This window comes from Brachyistius frenatus, unplaced genomic scaffold (assembly GCF_029030835.1).
Source record: "Brachyistius frenatus isolate BFR_SWC_R1_liver_20210118 unplaced genomic scaffold, ASM2903083v1 Contig_79, whole genome shotgun sequence".
NCBI classification, from domain to species: Eukaryota; Metazoa; Chordata; class Actinopteri; family Embiotocidae; genus Brachyistius; species Brachyistius frenatus.
Window position 1 is genome coordinate 1,705,253 of NW_027210678.1, and position 19,514 is coordinate 1,724,766.

Consider the following 19,514-nt stretch of genomic DNA (forward strand, 5'->3'; position numbering starts at 1 on the left):
TAGTTAACCTGAGAGTGTGTGTCCTGCACCGACTCACTCTGTGTGTCCCTGAAGTGCACACTTACACAGATGTGAAGGCTACTACTGTGTGTGTGTGTGTGTGTGTGTGTGTGTGTGTGTGTGTGTGTGTGTGTGTGTGTGTGTGTGTGTGTGTGTGTGTGTGTGTGTGTGTGTGTGTGTGTGTGTCCTGTTTGTATATGCATGCGTTCCATGTCCGTGTGCCCAATCAGCTGTGCGATGAAAAACACACCCTCCTCGCTCTCTATCTCTTCGCCGGGCGCCGCTCCCTCCCCTGATTGGCTGCTGGGCGTCATAAAAAAACGCTCCCCCATTGGCTGGCGGGCAAGGAGGCGGCAGGTTTGTTGCTGTTGCTAAGATCCTGTTGCTAGGTTGCCCGCTGTTGCTAGGAGACATGCGATCCATTATGGATGGCTGGTTTTTCGTCACGCAGGGGTTGAATCTGTAAAAGGCTGACGACCGGAGCCTCCATCGTTTTCATCTCTCGCTCTGCGTCTCCGTCGGTCCTGTCATCTGTCACGCGTTCAAATCTGCTTTAATGACATGAATTACCGACAGTGTTGACAGAGCAGGTTACAGGATGCTGTGCGCTGTAAGGCCCATATTTGGACGTGTTCCTCCTGTAATTAAACTGATCATTCTGGAGGGCCTTTTTAAAGCAGCGACACCAGGAGGATCCGTCCCGTCGTCCTCAGGGCGCTTCGTCCACTCTCTCTCGTCATGGACGAGACAGCTGAACATTTCCGATGCATCTGTCTGCCTCGACCGTCTCCTGTTGAACTATGACCTGCGTTTATGACCCCGCTGACAGGAAACGACTGCTTCCTCCCGCCAGAGCCGTAATAAAACCACAACTCTGCCTCCGCTCCGAGGGACCTGGTGGTTATTCATATCGACCGAGGTTCTCGTCTCTATCGTCCTCCTAGTAGCTGCAGATGTGACTGAACTGAGAGGATAATTTATGTCTTACTGTTTTACATTAAAAAAAAAATCAAAAAAAAAAATCCTGATTTGCTCATCAAGGTGCAATTAAAACGGCAATCAGTTCCAAATGGCACTTATTTACTTACACTCACTCTTTTGAATATGAAAACATGCTCCGAAGTACCTGGATGACGCCACTTTAAAAAAAACATTTTTTTTCCAAAAATTCAAATGATGGACACTTTTTTTTTTCACCCTAAACGTTCGCCATCTCGGCTACGTAGAGGAAAAAAGAGGAGGGAACGCTGACGTGAAGATTTTCAAATTTATAGGCGTCAGGAAGCTGCAGCTTCCTGCAGGGCACAAAAAGGGAACAAAAGCACGTTAATTTCTGGGTAAAATAATTAAAGCCAGCAGATATGTTGGCGGGTGATGCATTCAAATGTTCCGGTTTATTTTTCAAGTGAGTGCAGAGCAGCAGACAACAGTATCTTAGTATAATTAGTACACTATTTATTCGTCTACGAAGGAAAGTACGTCATTTGAAAGACAAGCGAAATGACTGACAACATTTCACGTCTCCGTCTTATCACTTTATTTTTTCTTTTCTGCTGCAATCATGTCGTCTTTACTGGATTAAATAGAGTTTATCTTCAGGTCATGGTGAAAAAAACAACCCTGAAAGCAGCATCTGAGCAAAACAAATCAAACAGCATGTGAGACAGCAAGGGTCCAATTAATCACTAATTTACTAAGTTGGATATCTTTTAATTTAGTAAAAAAAAAAAGTCTGGTTCAGTTTGATTTTCTGCCCGAAAGCATTTCTGCACCGCTTGCGTTCATCGGAGAAACTTTTTTTTTTTTTTTTTTTAAATCCTAATCCTCCCTGTAAAGTCCTCTCTTTACCTCATTACTGCCGAACCGCGTGAACACCGACCGAACACGGTGACACGCGACCTCGGATGGGAACGCTATTGATTGCTTTTAGGGGGGAAATCTCACACAAGCCAATTCCATTGCGGCGCTCTTTTTTTTTGTTTTTTTGGGGCCGAGATAGGAACCGGCAGCACCGGGCGCACTTCCCCCAATGTGAAGTATAAAATGAGCATTATTACCTTCGGGTTGTAAAGTGCTCAGGAGGTGCAGCAGCCAATCTTTTCCCTCAGCACTCAAAAAAAGAAAAAAAAAAGACACGCTGGGTCACTGCATCAAAGAGCTGCCCCCCCCCCCCCCCCCCCCCCCCCGCCTGATCAAAGACTTTTTTCTCCCCGGCTTGATGGACAGTCGCTAAATTGCTCCCGCAACCATGTCTGCTTTTTTTATTTTATTTTTTTACAAGACAGCAGAGAATTACATCAGATGTTACGCACACAGTTCACATTCTGCAACATGCTGCTCATCGGGCCCGAAGCTGCCGGCTCCCTATATATTTCTCACCGAGACAAAAACAATGAGCCCGCCGAGGTTTCACGCATCCTGCGTGGCGGCGTGGCAACAAGCTGTCCAAAATGTTCAGCGGCGGAGCCAGCTGGCACGCGGCGCTGAAACGCTGAAACGAGCAACCTGAAGTTTCGTCTGAAGAGGGATCAAGAGTTGTTGTTTTTTTTTTTTATGTTTAAACTTGTAAGAGTTTGTAACGATCTTCTCGACGGAGCAGCCACCGGGCAAAACTTTGCATTTAAAATGTTTTCATATCCAAATAAACATGATTCCGCAACGATTCCAGATGTTTTTACATCCCACTTCTTTGAATTTGGGTTTAAAAATCGGTATAAAAATCTATTTTTCATTTAACACAAGAAGCCAAATATCTCAAATGAGGTCGAATCTGATACGAGTTCATTGACTTCAAATCTGTAAAAAAAAAAAAAAAAGAAGTTTTCATGCATTTGTGATAGTTTTTGTTTCATCGTTTGTAGACAGCCTTTAAATGAATTAACTCTGTGTTACCTTAAAAAAAATAAAAATCACATTATCAATATTCTGTCATTTGATTGAAGGTTGAAAATGAGGCAAACTTTTATCTTAAACGTAATTAGACTTCTTATTGCAATCAACCGCAGCCTGAATAGAAGTTTGCAGTGTTTTTTTTCTTTCTTGTATCCGTTTTTGTCATTTTGTGCGAACAAATGAGTTAAAAACGGGCCGACACCTGCAGAGATCAAAGTTTTTTCTCACACGAACAGAAAAAAAAAAAGAAAAATTCAGAAAAGTTGTGATTCATACTGCGTATTCGAAGGCGCTCTTTAAAGGAGCGCACCTGGCTACAGGTGAGCCTCCTCCTCCACCATGCACGGTGACATTTGGAGAGACAGAAAGTGTTTGGACTGAGGACTCCATCTCACACACACACACACACACACACACACACACACACACACACACACGCACGCACACACACACACACACACACACACACACACACACACACACACACACACACACACACACACACACACACACACACACACACTACCCAGATGGCAGCAGAGCCACTCAGTCGCAGCTCTTATCTTTGGAAACTGCTCAAGTCTGCACATCGGAAATACCTGCTGCCACTGCCTTTGATTCCCAGAGACGGAAGGCAGACGTGTGTGTGCGTGTCTGTGTGTGTGTGTGTGTGTGTGTGTGTGTGTGTGTGTGTGTGTGTGTGTGTGTGTGTGTGTGTGTGTGTGTGTGTGTGTGTGTGTGTGTGTGTGTGTGTGTGTGTGTGTGTGTGTGTGTGTGTGTGTGTGTGTGTGTGTGTGTGTGTGTGTGTGTGTGTGTGTGTGTGTGTGTGTGTGTGTGTGTGTGTGTGTATAAGACAGTTACACAGACATGTAGGAATGAGTGTGTGTGTCTCTGCATGATTGCCACAGCGGGGAGTATGTCATCTTGTGTGTACAGTTGTGAGAATTAGTATTGTGCAAGGTGGTGTGTGTGTGTGTGTGTGTGTGTGTGTGTGTGTGTGTGTGTGTGTGTGTGTGTGTGCGTGTGTGTGTGCGTGTGTGTGTGTGTGTGTGTAGATCTGTGACAAGCCAACTGTGACAGGCTCTAATAGCTCTCCAACACATCCGTCTGAACACGCTTTGCCGCTCGTCGTGTGTGCGTGTTTTCTCTGTCTGTTTTATCTCCGTTACTCCGTTATCACTTCGAGTCTTCTCCTCCACCGCCGACGCCGCCGGAGCGAGACAGATTGAGGAGGAAGTTAGCCGGGAAATGGCATCGCCGGAAAAAAGTTCTGCTCCGCGGCTGAAAGAGCTCAGCGCTCGGACCGTTAGCGAACACCGAGTCGTCCGTGTTGCTGCCTGAAAATACAAAAAAATGTATTCACTTTGGATTTGATGAGAGAAGTTGAATGGGAGTCTATGGAGCCGGAGGCTTTTTGGAGCCGACCTCTAGTGGCACTCGCTGGTATTGCAGCTGAAGACACTTCTGGATCAGAAGCTACGAACACTTTTATATCCAGTCTGTGCTTTATATGCAAAACTCCTAAATTTGCCGGCGTATAATTAAGGGAGTCCTGCTTCCAGCTTCATCCTCTTCGTAAACAGCTGAAGAGTTCATCGCTGGACGAGATTGTCGATTCGACGCTGCTACTTTCCTCCAGTTACAACCCCGGACTGAAACGCCGTTTTTATTCTTTAATGCAGGTATCTGATTATGCTTCATGTTGCATTTAAACTTTCATTCGACATGAAGAGTCTCGGCTTTTTCTTCGATGTAAAGTGAAGACTGATTTTATCGACGCTGCACTCGCCGGACGCTGAGGGAGCGTCAGCGTTTTCCAGATGGAAAATCTGAGGCTGCAGAGAAGTGAACACGAAAACACTTCATCCGCCGCCTTGATGGAAGAACTTCATCTTCCAGCCTCGTTCAGTTCCCAGGTGTTACGCTGCACACGATTATTCAACCCCCTCCCCTCCTACGCACAGAAATAAGTTCAGACCCGAGAAGTCAGATCATTTCACAAACCGTCATTTCTAAAATTCATAAAAACGCCCCGGGGAACAAATCCGTCCGGTGTCCAAATGTCAGAGTTGGAGAGAAGCTGGTGAAAGAAAAGTGGAACATTCAGCAGCTCGAGAGAGAGCGAGTCAAATGTTCTTCTTCAAGTTCTTCAGCAGCTACGAGGCGAGTGGACATCGGACCTACGACTCCAAATGACTGCTGGGTTTGTAAAATAGGCAACAGGTTGCTAACACGTTAGTCCAAAAAAAATCTGATCCAAAGTGGCCAGAAACTCACGTATGTACATATCTTTAGGTAAAAATAGTTAGTAGTAGTAGTAAAAGTAAATGACATGATATCGTATATTCTTAAAATGTGTCTTATTTGAAAAGGTACGACCAAGTTTGGACAGAGGCGAGCAGTATTTATGCTAAGCTAAGTGAAGCTAACCAAATTGATACCCACTAATTCTCATAAAAAAACAAAGCAAAAACCAAGTAGGAAGCATTTCTGTATGCTTTCAAAAGTTGCTTTCATATTTTGTTTTAATTAAGAACAATTAGAAACAGTAAATAAACCGTATTTATACTGAATGTTCGATTTAATCCTACTTTGTCGATACTACAACTTGTGCCAAGTGGACTTGACTGAAATGTGATTTATTACTGTCACAAAAAGAAACCAAGAAGAACTGCAAAACTTAATTTCTAAAAATCTCTTAAAACAGACAGGAAATGAAATAAGTCTCCAGTTATGCGACGAGTCCTCCGAGTCCAACCGACACACATCGTATCCGTCGCCGCGCCAATCTTCCTCCTAATTCTCCAACGCGCCCACGTCAGCCGCTCATCATTTGTAATTATGCAAAACAGCGGCTTTGTCGTCGCGTGGAGGAAAAGCAATTTTTCTATGCAAATGGTTAAATTCCCTGCGAGGGCCGTCGTCGGAGGCGCGCTCACGAACGCGCTAACGATGAGTGACGGCGGGTGATATCGGGGTCACCGAACGTGCGACACCGACGAAAATGATCAACTAAGTGCCAGAAGTGTCCTCGCGGCGAGAAGAGACGTCCGCGATCCAGCTGGACGAAGCGATGATGAGACAAAGATCTTTTCCCTGCGATTTAAATCAAAGAATTTATTTCTTCATTTTGATCATTTCCTTCCCGAGTTGCCGGTCGCAGCGATAAATGTCCCGCGCGGTAAACGCACCTGAACGTCGCACGATCTAAAAACAACAAAAAAACGTCTCGTAAATATCACCGGAAATTGGTCTGAAAACCGTTGGACCTGCCCTCATTCAGGGAAAACGACCTCCGGGTCGTCACGCTCGCCGGTTTAGACGAACTGGAGTTGGTGGGCACCGACTTCATCACCGCGAGGCTCCAAGTCAAAGAGACAGACCGAGCGAGGAACGACGTGCAGAAGAAGAAAACCAGAGTAAATGATGGTGTCGCAGCCTCACTCACGCTTCATTGCAACGTTTAAGTTCAAGAGGAAACAGATCTGTCGGACTGTACTAATCTTTCAGATCTTAGTTTGCATCACGAGCTGCAGAAGAAAATATCCACGCATGTGCACGCATGATCCATCAAAAAGAGAAATCATTCAGTTTATTGGAGAATAAGGCACCTTTATGTTTTATGATCTGATATGTTGGATTTTACAAACCAAACTTTGTTGGCCTTTTTCTTTTAGGAAAACAAAAGTTGAATCTTTTCTCGACAATAAAAGCAGCGTGCCATTTTTTTTTCACTATTCAAATCATGAGAACCAAACTACACAAACCGAGTGTCACATTTTGATTCACAATATCTTCTCTACTTTAGGTGAGAACTCGGCTACGTGTTCAGAAATGAAGTAGCGGAGCAGGTTTCAGCTGCAGATCTGAACTACTTAACGAGTCAGAAGTCACAGTGTGAAAAAGGTAAATGTAGAAAAATGGAAGCTGCCAGATGGGAGACTTTTTTTTTTTTCTTTTTTTTTTACAGTTGCGTTTTTATGACACAAAACAGGTGAAATTTCTGTGTTATGACGGAACAAAAAGCCGCGTCTATCTGCGAAGCCTCTTCTAATTTGTTCTGGTCCATCAGGAGGTCATCAGGAGGTCATCAGGAGGTCATCAGGAGGCCAGGCTACAGCGACTGTGTTGTTTGTAAAAAAAAAAAAAACAACTTTACAAATAACAGCATATGATTTTTGACTGCTGCCTCTCAGGGAGAATAATAAAATGCCGATATTACATTTGAAGCGGCGCCGACACTGATAGCAGACTCGGTGCATCTTGTTTCGATGTTAAATGAAGTAAAACTACTCCGAGTCTCAACGTATAATGCTGCTGTCTGAGGAGGGAAGAAAAAAAAAAAGTCGAAGCAATCATGTTGCCGTTTTCTTTTGTTCGTATTTCACTTGAATTGAAAGTTCCTGCAGTCATTTATTTGCTGAATGAGTTTCATGACCTCTAAGGCCCTTAAAAACCTGTTAAAATTTCCATTGTAGAATTTCAAATATGGCGACGTGTCAAAAGGAAAAATAAACACTCGTTTCCTCTTTCCTCGACACTTCATTTTTTTGCAGCAGCAGTAGCCAATGACAAGAAAATGAGTACAGACTACTTTACAACTCATCTTCTTCAAGGCTGCTCAAACCTTTTGTGTATGAAAGACTAAATTCAGCAAAGGTTTGGATTTGTAAAAAAAGTCCATTAATTAATCACAGTAGAAATGTTTCACCTACAACCGCTGTTGTAGATTTGCATTATTGAAATGCCTTCAAGGCTTCTCCAGTTTTATGTATACGCAGCAAAAAATTAAGTCAGCAGTTGCACGAAGAGCTCGGAAAAACACGCGGACTCAAATGCAACTGTTTCTTTGCTGTAAATGGTTCAACTCGGGCCTCTTTAAGTTTAGATTTAAACCCAAAGGGCAAAGCAAGCAGGCGAAAAGTCCATAAAAACACACAGAAGCAGCAAAACACAACATGTGACATTCAGGAAAAAAAACTAGTTTCTCTTTACGCTCGGCGTTACTCACCAAAACACATTTCTTTCTCCATGAAGCCATGTTTTTCCTCAAAGCTTGAAGCCCGTCCATGTGTATGAGCAAAAAGGTTCTTCTTTGTGTTTTTCTTACACTTTATGGCAGGTGACATCCAGCGCTATAGCGCCACCTACTGTGCTGGAGTGTGGATCAGCGTTATCTGTTCTTTTGATCAGCCCACGTTTTAAACTCACATCTTCCACTTCAAGCTACCCGAGTTCCTTCTCTCACGTTTTCACTATTAAGACTATTAAGATGTGTTTCTTTTGTTATAATCTCATCTAAATAAGGCTTCACTCTAGCCCCCTTTATATGACCCCAATCTGAGGGCCCTAAACCTGTACATAATACTTGCAAGGTATCTTCCTCAAATCCTGTCCTCATCCCATCTGCCACAGGTTCGTAAGCAGCTCGGTGTGAAACTTCAACTCCTTAAACATTCTAAATCTACTCATATAAATCACCACCGAGACGAAAGCAGCCGCTCGCTGAATCGATTTCCCCACTTCCTCCTTTCTAAGTCAACACTGCCAGTCAGCAACACAAGCTTATGTACCGAGAGTGTTTTTTTCCCACCCACAATCAATACCAAGCTGCTGTTTCACCTGAATTAAATAAGCTGTAAAAAAAAAACAACAACAACCTATTCAGCCACAATTTAAAAAAGATGCCAGTTGAACTGAAAGCGGTGTGGTAGGTGGAGTCTGACGCCCGTCTTACTTTGTGTCCTTACATTTCAAAATCTATGAACAGTTGTTCATTAAACCTTGGATCCTGTATATCCGACTGTTTCGCCCTCACCCTTTATTAAAACAGATGTTTCACCGCCCGCCTGGATGGTAAACATTGTGTATGATTTCATTTACAGTGTTAAGAAAAGAAAAAAAAGAGACAAAACTCAAAAGTCAGGATTGCATTACGATACTGCATCAACGATGAGACTTTATTCACAAGTTGTTTACACCAATAGAACAAAAATATCTTCTGTCGAGTTTTTCTGGGTTTATATACAGTGTTAATGCAACTGACCGGCCGTCTATTGGGGGTGGATGATGGGGAGGGAGGGGAGGGGGGGTGATTATGCATCCTCACTGCAAAAAAATAAAATGCCCATCATCACAAGTTCAGCTCTGACTCTGAATCGGATCATTTAAATTATTTCAACGGCGTTTCGCTAGATTTCCACGTTTGTTTTGTTTCCACCTGACAGAATCCTTAAAAAGGCGGAAAACAAAAAGAATTCATTCCACGTTAAACAAGCCGTCATAAGAAGCAGCGTGTTTCAGTTTTCGTGATGAAAAATGGAGTCGATTTCCAACATGACAGCGGCTTGCTGCAGTGTTACATCATGTCGCTACTGCACCGCCTTTCAGCCGGCTTTAACCGAGATCTGCACACTTTAGATGATAATCCTTGGCGCTTTTTTTTTTTTTTTTTTTGCACTTTTAAGGTCCTTGGAACATAAAGTTAATAGATAAACCAACATTTTTTTTTTTTTTCCCGCTTTAAGAGGTTTTCAAAGATCGTCTTGAGGCAACGAGAAAACTACAGCTGAATAACATAGCCATGCACTAGTAGCATCGTGTATCCGAGTCATATTACCGGTGGATTTAAATAAGACTGTAGAAACAAAACTACAATTCAATGGATGAAATCATTAAAACTGTTCAGTTACTGTCAACACAAATTCCAGATTTTAGGCAAACTATGAGCTGGTTTCCCAAAGTCATCTTGAGATAAACCTGTAACTTGTGTTTTGTTCAGTTTGACCTGAATTCGAGTTTTTGTTTTTTTGTTTTTTCCACAAATAGTTCTCAAACTATTTATAAATGCACGCTGTGTAGTTTTAGATATTTGTAGGTAGTTTTTCTGCTTTCAAGGCAGCCATTAGCTTCCATTAATTTCCACACAGCACATAGGTCAGTTTCACGTCTTGGATCACCTCGGCAAGAAAAAAACCCACCGGTGTTTGAGTCCGTGACAAAGCTAAAGCCTACGTGGATTTGTTTTAACTAATTGAGTTACGTAAATAACGAGACGTATTTAACGTACGTTAAGTAACTTGAGCGATGTTATGTCGTGTTACGAACATAAAACGAATTATTTTAACCCAAAAAACGATCTTTTCCTAAATGAGACGACGTGGTTTTTGGCATCGTACGAAATCAGACACTGACACCCTCTAGTGGACAGACAGGTGTGTTACATGCTTTGGCGTGAAATCAGGTTGGATAATAAATGAGCAGATTCTTCAAACTTCGAATATAATTTTTGCTTAAAGTTGTCTATTTTGATTGAAGTCTGCTTGGCATTATTTTGTAAGAATAATTTGTTTTGTAATAGATTTTCTTTCACAAAAAATGAAAAACAACGAATGCAGGTAAAATACAACACAACATGACCTGATTAGCAACAATGCCAAATATGAGTAGTTTGCAGTGAATGTGCTATAACATACAAATAAAATGCTTTCTGTGCTGTTTTTAAAAAAAATTTTAACAGCGGTTCATTTTAAAATGCTTTTGGGAAACCGCAAACTAGATTTCAATGCAATACAAGTTTAGCTACCGTACACGTACAAATCATCCATTAATGCTACATAGAGGACCAATTACTCAAAAGCAAAACTATCCCCTTTTTTATCATAAAAATACCAGTGAGGAACACTTTATTTTACAATGACTTCATTCCAGGGTTCTCGGGGTTCAAACTCATTAATAATTAATTATGTAAAGTTCAGTAGTTTGTGAGAGTCTTTGAATTGATGCAATGACTCTCAAACTTCCTGCCCCCTAAATTATTAAAGGGCTCATGTTCTCCGGTGTTTATCAGAGGGATTTTTTTTATTATTAAGCTCCAGCACGGCTAACCTTTAATCCGCAGGTTAATGCACTAAAATAAGGCCATTTTAAAATAAAGTGTTCACCACTAGCCTCATTTCCACGTGGCTTCTTCACCAATCCATCTACTGTATTTTTTAATTTTTTTTTATTAAGGCAGACATGAGTGTAACTTCACTGACAAGCCACGATATTGGTTGTCCACAAGAGAGAACAATTCAGGTTGAAGAAACACAATATTGCTTCGACTAAGATGATAAAAACTACATGTTGAGAAAATCATATCCATGCTGTTTCACCTCATTTCAAGTAAATGTTTTTTTTTTTTTTAAATTAAAATAAGTGTAATAACACACAAAAAAAAACGTGTTGTATTTCAGCGTATCACCACTTATATTACAGAAAATATGCCTTCGTGGGAGATGAAATCACTCGTGATTTGTCTCGTATCTACCCGACGACCGAACTGCATGGAAACATATCAGAAAGCATGACACTAAATATCAGACACAAATAGGATTTTTGCGAAAGACATGATGATCGACAACACACACACACACACACACACACACACACACACACACACACACACACACACACACACACACACACACACACACACACACACACACACACACACACACACACACACACACACTCAAAACTCAAAACCCGATCAGGGGCATCAATTCAGTACAACACGCAGGTTTGGCAATTATAACGTACAGACGTAAACTAATTTATTCGAGTTTGAGTGAAGTGATCAACTGATGCCCGTGAGGTCAACGCTGATCTAGAAACAGAAACTATGATAAATATACTCTTAACAGAACATAGAGAAACTTTTTTTTAAAGTTAAAATAAAAAAAAAAGGTTTAGATGCAGTGAAATGTTTACTTTGGGAGACAGACAGCATGGATCATTACAGTAGACGGAAGGTCGATCTATGTACATGAGTGGATTCCTGGTAAGATGTTTAACGGGATGGGAGACGAGTTGGAAAAGGAGACGAGACTCAAACGAAGGGACGGGAGGAGGAAAAGAAGGAGGTGAATAATAGGAAACATTTGAAGGAGGTGGAAGAAGGGACGATCCACCATTTGGACCAGAAGAGGAGGAGTAGGAGGAGGAAGAGGTGGAGGAGGCGGAAGAGGAGGAGGAGGCGCCGCTTCCTACTGTGGAAGAGCTTTCAGGATGGCGTTCACCTCCTCGGCGACGGCCGTCAACGCGAACTCAAACTGATCCTGCGCAGACGACAAAGAAGGAGAGAAAAAGGAAAGAACGTGAAAAGTCCTGAAATATAAACGTAGGGAAGAAAAGTCGTGGAAAGGAAAGAGGATTAGTTCAAGTTTGATTTCAGAGATACCGGCTGCCAACGAGCCGGCGCTCCTGCAGAAACCTGGAAGATCAGGACAACAAAGCCCCTCCAGAATCCGACTTTGGTTGACGGTTACTACGGCAACGCTGCATTGAGAGAGTACTATCTACCAGAAAAGTACCCGGTACCAAGTAGAGTCGAGTAAAGAACTAAACCAAAACCAGGAACTCATCTTCACACCAAATGTGAAGGTATACAAATGGTGAAAGGTCAAAGTTCAGGGTCTCTGTGATGTCACGTCCCTTTAATCTTTCCAGCTATCCCTCCCTCCCTCCATTAATCTACAGAGAAGAGTTTCCTTCCTTCACCCGGAGCGGAGCAGCGTTTTAACCTCTCTGCTGTAAACGAAGGGTTAAACACAGCTAGAGCATCACAGCTGGACTTACTGGAACCACTCCCTCTTCTTCCTGCTCTGAAACACACTTCCTTGTTCCCTCCTTCAGATCTGCAGCTTGAAGATGGGCGGAGCCAACATGGGTGGAGTCTAAGAGCTGATGTCCTCATTGGCTGCAGAGTCACATGATATTTAAATCAGAGCTGAAACCAGTTTTATCTTTGAGGAAGTGAAACTCACACAGTCACTGCTGCTGAGAGGTGAAATGGAGCAGAAAGGAGTTCAGTTGGACCGAGAAACCTTCTCTTGTTCAATCTGTCTGGATCTACTGAAGGATCCTGTGACTCTTCCATGTGGACACAACTACTGCATGGAGTGTATTAAAGCCCACTGGGACGGACAGGACGGGACAGGAGTCTACAGCTGTCCTCAGTGCAGGAAGAGGTTCATACCGAGGCCTGTCCTGGACAAAAACACCATGTTGGCAGCTTTAGTGGAGGAGCTGAAGAAGACTGGACTCCAAGCTGCTCCTGCTGATCACTGCTATGCTGGACCTGAAGATGTGGCCTGTGATGTCTGCACTGGGAGAAAACTGAAAGCTGTCAAGTCCTGTTTAGTCTGTCTGGCTTCTTATTGTGAGAAACACCTTCAGCCTCATTATGATGCCGCTCCATTAAAGAAACACAAGCTGGTGAACCCCTCCAAGAAGCTCCAGGAGAACATCTGCTCTCTTCACGACGAGGTGATGAAGATCTTCTGCCGCACCGATCGTCAGATTATCTGTTATCTCTGCTCTGTGGAGGAACATAAAGACCACGACACCGTCTCAGCTGCAGCAGAAAGGACCGAGAGGCAGAGAGAGCTCGAGGGGAGTCGAGGAAACGTCCAGCAGAAAATCCAGGACAGACAGAAAGATGTGAAGCTGCTTCAGCAGGAGGTGGAGGACATCAATCAGTCTGCTGAGAAAACACTGGAGGGCAACGAGAAGCTCTTCACCCAGCTGATGAGTCTCCTCCAGGAAAGAAGCCGCGATGTGAAGCAGGAGGTCAGATCCCAGCAGGAAACCCAAGTGAGTCGAGTCAAAGAGCTTCAGGAGAAGCTGGAGCAGGAGATCGCTGAGCTGAAGAGGAAAGACGCCGAGCTGGAGCAGCTCTCACACACAGAGGATCACAACGAGTTCCTGCACAACTACCCCTCAGTGTCAGCACTCAGTGAGCCTACAGACTCATCCAGCATCCATATCCGTCCTCTCACCTACTTTCAGGATGTGACAGCAGCTGTGTCAGAGGTCAGAGATAAACTACAGCAAGTTCTGGATGAAGAATGGAAGAAGATCTCAGTGTCAGTGAAGGAAGTGGACGTTTTACTGTCACAACCAGAACCAAAGACCAGAGCTGGATTCTTAAGATATTCACAAGAAATCACACTGGATCCAAACACAGCAAACAGAAAGATGTTATTATCTGATGGGAACAGAAAAGCAACACGAATGAATCATAATCAGTCTTATTCTGATCATCCAGACAGATTCAGTAGATGTTTTCAGGTCCTGAGTAGAGAGAGTCTGACTGGACGTTGTTACTTTGAGGTGGAGAGGAGAGGAGGAGGAGTTGATGTAGCAGTCGCATACAAGAATATCAACAGAACAGGGAGCTGGATGGAAAGTGTGTTTGGACGTAATGACAAATCTTGGTCATTAAATTGTTCCAATAACAGTTTTTGGTTCAACAACATTGAAACTCCCGTCTCAGGTCCTCCATCCTCCAGAGTGGGGGTGTACCTGGATCACAGTGCAGGTACTCTGTCCTTCTACAGCGTCTCTGAGACCATGACTCTCCTCCACAGAGTCCAGACCACGTTCACTCAGCCGCTCCACGCTGGACTTCTGATTTACAGTTCTGGATCCACAGCTGAGTTTGTGAGAGTCCGATAGGCTGCAGTCGTTTCTGCTCACGATCACGTGAACTTCTCTGAAGGTTTCAGGAACATGTGGACATCGTTGAAAAGCGTTGAACTCTGGTACCGATACCTCGACTTCAAAACTGGAACGACACTTTTTTCAACACCAATTTTATAGAATCTATTTTAGAAAAATTACAAACAGGTTGTTTTCTTTGGGCACGATTACCCGTCCAATGTCTCCCCGACGCTACAATTTACCGGTGTCCCTGAACATGCCATCGGCAGACTCTGGTTGGTTGGCTGCTTCCAGAGAAGCCTCCACTTCCTGCAGCGCAGAGGTTTTTTTTTTTTTATTGTTGTGATCATAAGTGTTTGATTTTACGTCTTCTCTCTATAATCATGATGTCATTTGTGGAGTTTTAATTGACATTTTTTCGCTGTAAAATTTGCAGAAATGAGCAAAAATTGCAAGACCAAAAAAAATAAACATGTTTTTTTTTCTTTCTAAAAACTATCAATGTAATTTGTGGAGTTTAAGTGAATTTATTTTGCTGTAAAATTGCAGGAATCAAAATAAAGTGTGATTTTTCTCACCACCTCCCTGCTGAAGAGTAATCTGTTGACTTCCTGTGATAAATGAGATATTAGACTTGTGATGTGTTTTTCTTCCTGTGTTGAACTCAGAGAACCATCACGGAGCTCAAAGTGATCAAAAGAGTGTAAACGTGACGTATCTTTCCAGAACAGACCGTCTGTGACTGGAATATAACTAACTATAACTATAACTAAGAACACATCTGCTTTCAAAATAAGAGCTTTACATGATGAACACTGACAGAGGTCACGAAGGGTGACGGCGAGAAGGTTTTTTTCAAGAACACTTTTGCATTTGCTCGCGACATATTTTGCGTTAACCTCGCGATACTTTTCTACTTCCTTTCCCTTTTGAGTCACGTGTCTGTTCAAGGAAAAGCTGCAGGAAACAGGAAGCTGCACGGAGGGAAGGATGAAAAGAAGGAGGAGCCTCCTCCGAGCAGCCAGATGGACTTCCTGATGAGAGGTGAGCCGTACGGTGACGATTCAGCACGGCAGCCTGACCACCTCCGGTTCAAGTGTCAAAAAGCAGCAGTTGTTGATTTGGGTTTTTCCTGCCCTGAGTTTTGTCTTTTTGGTTTCCCACTGAGGTTTGTGCGCTGCAGACAAAACTTGGGGCTAAAAAGCTACCTTCAACCTCCTCTGCATGAAAACATAGTCTGTACTTTTGATTTCCAATTGACGAGTATGTTCTCCGAAAAAAGAGGCTGGAGTTGCATGTGTATTAAAACATGATAAACGTACCAACATCAGCGATTTATTTAGAAGTACGTTGAGCTCATGTTGAGTCACGTTTAAAGAGGTTTCTCCCCCGTCAACACTTAGAAATCAAATCGAGAGTGGCGAGGCTGAGAGGAATCAATGCGACAGACGTTCAGCTGAGGATACACGGAGGAAAAGTACCGAAATATAAACGTAGGGAAGAAAAGTCGTGGAAAGGAAAGAGGATTAGTTCAAGTTTGATTTCAGAGATACCGGCTGCCAACGAGCCGGCGCTCCTGCAGAAACCTGGAAGATCAGGACAACAAAGCCCCTCCAGAATCCGACTTTGGTTGACGGTTACTACGGCAACGCTGCATTGAGAGAGTACTATCTACCAGAAAAGTACCCGGTACCAAGTAGAGTCGAGTAAAGAACTAAACCAAAACCAGGAACTCATTTTCACACCAAATGTGAAGGTATACAAATGGTGAAAGGTCAAAGTTCAGGGTCTCTGTGATGTCACGTCCCTTTAATCTTTCCAGCTATCCCTCCCTCCCTCCATTAATCTACAGAGAAGAGTTTCCTTCCTTCACCCGGAGCGGAGCAGCGTTTTAACCTCTCTGCTGTAAACGAAGGGTTAAACACAGCTAGAGCATCACAGCTGGACTTACTGGAACCACTCCCTCTTCTTCCTGCTCTGAAACACACTTCCTTGTTCCCTCCTTCAGATCTGCAGCTTGAAGATGGGCGGAGCCAACATGGGTGGAGTCTAAGAGCTGATGTCCTCATTGGCTGCTGAGTCACATGATATTTAAATCAGAGCTGAAACCAGTTTTATCTTTGAGGAAGTGAAACTCACACAGTCACTGCTGCTGAGAGGTGAAATGGAGCAGAAAGGAGTTCAGTTGGACCGAGAAACCTTCTCTTGTTCAATCTGTCTGGATCTACTGAAGGATCCTGTGACTCTTCCATGTGGACACAACTACTGCATGGAGTGTATTAAAGCCCACTGGGACGGACAGGACGGGACAGGAGTCTACAGCTGTCCTCAGTGCAGGAAGAGGTTCATACCGAGGCCTGTCCTGGACAAAAACACCATGTTGGCAGCTTTAGTGGAGGAGCTGAAGAAGACTGGACTCCAAGCTGCTCCTGCTGATCACTGCTATGCTGGACCTGAAGATGTGGCCTGTGATGTCTGCACTGGGAGAAAACTGAAAGCTGTCAAGTCCTGTTTAGTCTGTCTGGCTTCTTATTGTGAGAAACACCTTCAGCCTCATTATGATGCCGCTCCATTAAAGAAACACAAGCTGGTGAACCCCTCCAAGAAGCTCCAGGAGAACATCTGCTCTCTTCACGACGAGGTGATGAAGATGTTCTGCCGCACCGATCGTCAGATTATCTGTTATCTCTGCTCTGTGGATGAACATAAAGACCACGACACCGTCTCAGCTGCAGCAGAAAGGACCGAGAGGCAGAGAGAGCTCGAGGGGAGTCGAGGAAACGTCCAGCAGAAAATCCAGGACAGACAGAAAGATGTGAAGCTGCTTCAGCAGGAGGTGGAGGACATCAATCAGTCTGCTGAGAAAACACTGGAGGGCAACGAGAAGCTCTTCACCCAGCTGATGAGTCTCCTCCAGGAAAGAAGCCGCGATGTGAAGCAGGAGGTCAGATCCCAGCAGGAAACCCAAGTGAGTCGAGTCAAAGAGCTTCAGGAGAAGCTGGAGCAGGAGATCGCTGAGCTGAAGAGGAAAGACGCCGAGCTGGAGCAGCTCTCACACACAGAGGATCACAACGAGTTCCTGCACAACTACCCCTCAGTGTCAGCACTCAGTGAGCCTACAGACTCATCCAGCATCCATATCCGTCCTCTCACCTACTTTCAGGATGTGACAGCAGCTGTGTCAGAGGTCAGAGATAAACTACAGCAAGTTCTGGATGAAGAATGGAAGAAGATCTCAGTGTCAGTGAAGGAAGTGGACGTTTTACTGTCACAACCAGAACCAAAGACCAGAGCTGGATTCTTAAGATATTCACAAGAAATCACACTGGATCCAAACACAGCATACAGAAAGATGTTATTATCTGATGGGAACAGAAAAGCAACACGAATGAATCATAATCAGTCTTATTCTGATCATCCAGACAGATTCAGTAGATGGTTTCAGGTCCTGAGTAGAGAGAGTCTGACTGGACGTTGTTACTTTGAGGTGGAGAGGAGAGGAAGAGTTGATGTAGCAGTCGCATACAAGAATATCAACAGAACAGGGAGCTTGATGGAAAGTGTGTTTGGACGTAATAACAAATCTTGGTCATTAGATTGTTCCAATAACAGTTTTTGGTTCAACAACATTGAAACTCCCGTCTCAGGTCCTCCATCCTCCAGAGTGGGGGTGTACCTGGATCACAGTGCAGGTACTCTGTCCTTCTACAGCGTCTCTGAGACCATGACTCTCCTCCACAGAGTCCAGACCACGTTCACTCAGCCGCTCCACGCTGGACTTCTGATTTACAGTTCTGGATCCACAGCTGAGTTTGTGAGAGTCCGATAGGCTGCAGTCGTTTCTGCTCACGATCACGTGAACTTCTCTGAAGGTTTCAGGAACATGTGGACATCGTTGAAAAGCGTTGAACTCTGGTACCGATACCTCGACTTCAAAACTGGAACGACACTTTTTTCAACACCAATTTTATAGAATCTATTTTAGAAAAATTACAAACAGGTTGTTTTCTTTGGGCACGATTACCCGTCTAATGTCTCCCCGACGCTACAATTTACCGGTGTCCCTGAACATGCCATCGGCAGACTCTGGTTGGTTGGCTGCTTCCAGAGAAGCCTCCACTTCCTGCAGCGCAGAGGTTTTTTTTTTTATTGTTGTGATCATAAGTGTTTGATTTTACGTCTTCTCTCTATAATCATGATGTCATTTGTGGAGTTTTAATTGACATTTTTTCGCTGTAAAATTTGCAGAAATGAGCAAAAATTGCAAGACCAAAAAAAATAAACATTTTTTTTTCTTTCTAAAAACTATCAATGTAATTTGTGGAGTTTAAGTGAATTTATTTTGCTGTAAAATTGCAGGAATCAAAATAAAGTGTGATTTTTCTCACCACCTCCCTGCTGAAGAGTAATCTGTTGACTTCCTGTGATAAATGAGATATTAGACTTGTGATGTGTTTTTCTTCCTGTGTTGAACTCAGAGAACCATCACGGAGCTCAAAGTGATCAAAAGAGTGTAAACGTGACGTATCTTTCCAGAACAGACCGTCTGTGACTGGAATATAACTAACTATAACTATAACTAAGAACACATCTGCTTTCAAAATAAGAGCTTTACATGATGAACACTGACAGAGGTCACGAAGGGTCACGGCGAGAAGGTTTTTTTCAAGAACACTTTAGCATTTGCTCGTGACATATTTTGCGTTAACCTCGCGATACTTTTCTACTTCCTTTCCCTTTTGAGTCACGTGTCTGTTCAAGGAAAAGCTGCAGGAAACAGGAAGCTGCACGGAGGGAAGGATGAAAAGAAGGAGGAGCCTCCTCCGAGCAGCCAGATGGACTTCCTGATGAGAGGTGAGCCGTACGGTGACGATTCAGCACGGCAGCCTGACCACCTCCGGTTCAAGTGTCAAAAAGCAGCAGTTGTTGATTTGGGTTTTTCCTGCCCTGAGTTTTGTCTTTTTGGTTTCCCACTGAGGTTTGTGCGCTGCAGACAAAACTCGGGGCTAAAAAGCTACCTTCAACCTCCTCTGCATGAAAACATAGTCCGTACTGGTGATTTTATACCTTCTGTATTCATTTACCCCTTTGAGTTAATTTTGTGGAACATTTTTACCAACAAAGTACTTAAAAAA

At 43.5% G+C, this 19,514-nt stretch overlaps 3 protein-coding genes across 3 annotated transcripts in view; 2 read left to right on the forward strand and 1 right to left on the reverse strand.

Moving 5' to 3' along the window:
* Nucleotides 1–11,612: 11,612 nt before the first annotated feature.
* Nucleotides 11,613–19,514, reverse strand: part of LOC138626927 (receptor-type tyrosine-protein phosphatase N2-like) — a 157,220-nt gene continuing 149,318 nt past the window's right edge. Inside the window, 1 exon segment of the mRNA XM_069708940.1 lies at nt 11,613–11,993. Coding sequence (XP_069565041.1) covers nt 11,922–11,993 — 72 coding nt within the window. The 3' untranslated portion in view covers nt 11,613–11,921.
* On the forward strand, nt 12,582–14,866 carry LOC138626923 (tripartite motif-containing protein 16-like). The gene has a single exon (XM_069708932.1). The coding sequence runs from the start codon at nt 12,727–12,729 to the stop codon at nt 14,392–14,394; it is 1,668 nt and encodes a 555-aa protein (XP_069565033.1). The 5' UTR covers nt 12,582–12,726; the 3' UTR covers nt 14,395–14,866.
* On the forward strand, nt 16,456–18,670 carry LOC138626924 (tripartite motif-containing protein 16-like). The gene has a single exon (XM_069708933.1). The coding sequence runs from the start codon at nt 16,544–16,546 to the stop codon at nt 18,206–18,208; it is 1,665 nt and encodes a 554-aa protein (XP_069565034.1). The 5' UTR covers nt 16,456–16,543; the 3' UTR covers nt 18,209–18,670.

What these genes read in the sequence shown, in the direction of transcription:
- LOC138626923 (XM_069708932.1), top strand. Translation starts at nt 12,727, where the DNA reads ATGGAGCAGAAAGGAGTTCAGTTGGACCGAGAAACCTTCTCTTGTTCA.
- LOC138626924 (XM_069708933.1), top strand. Translation starts at nt 16,544, where the DNA reads ATGGAGCAGAAAGGAGTTCAGTTGGACCGAGAAACCTTCTCTTGTTCA.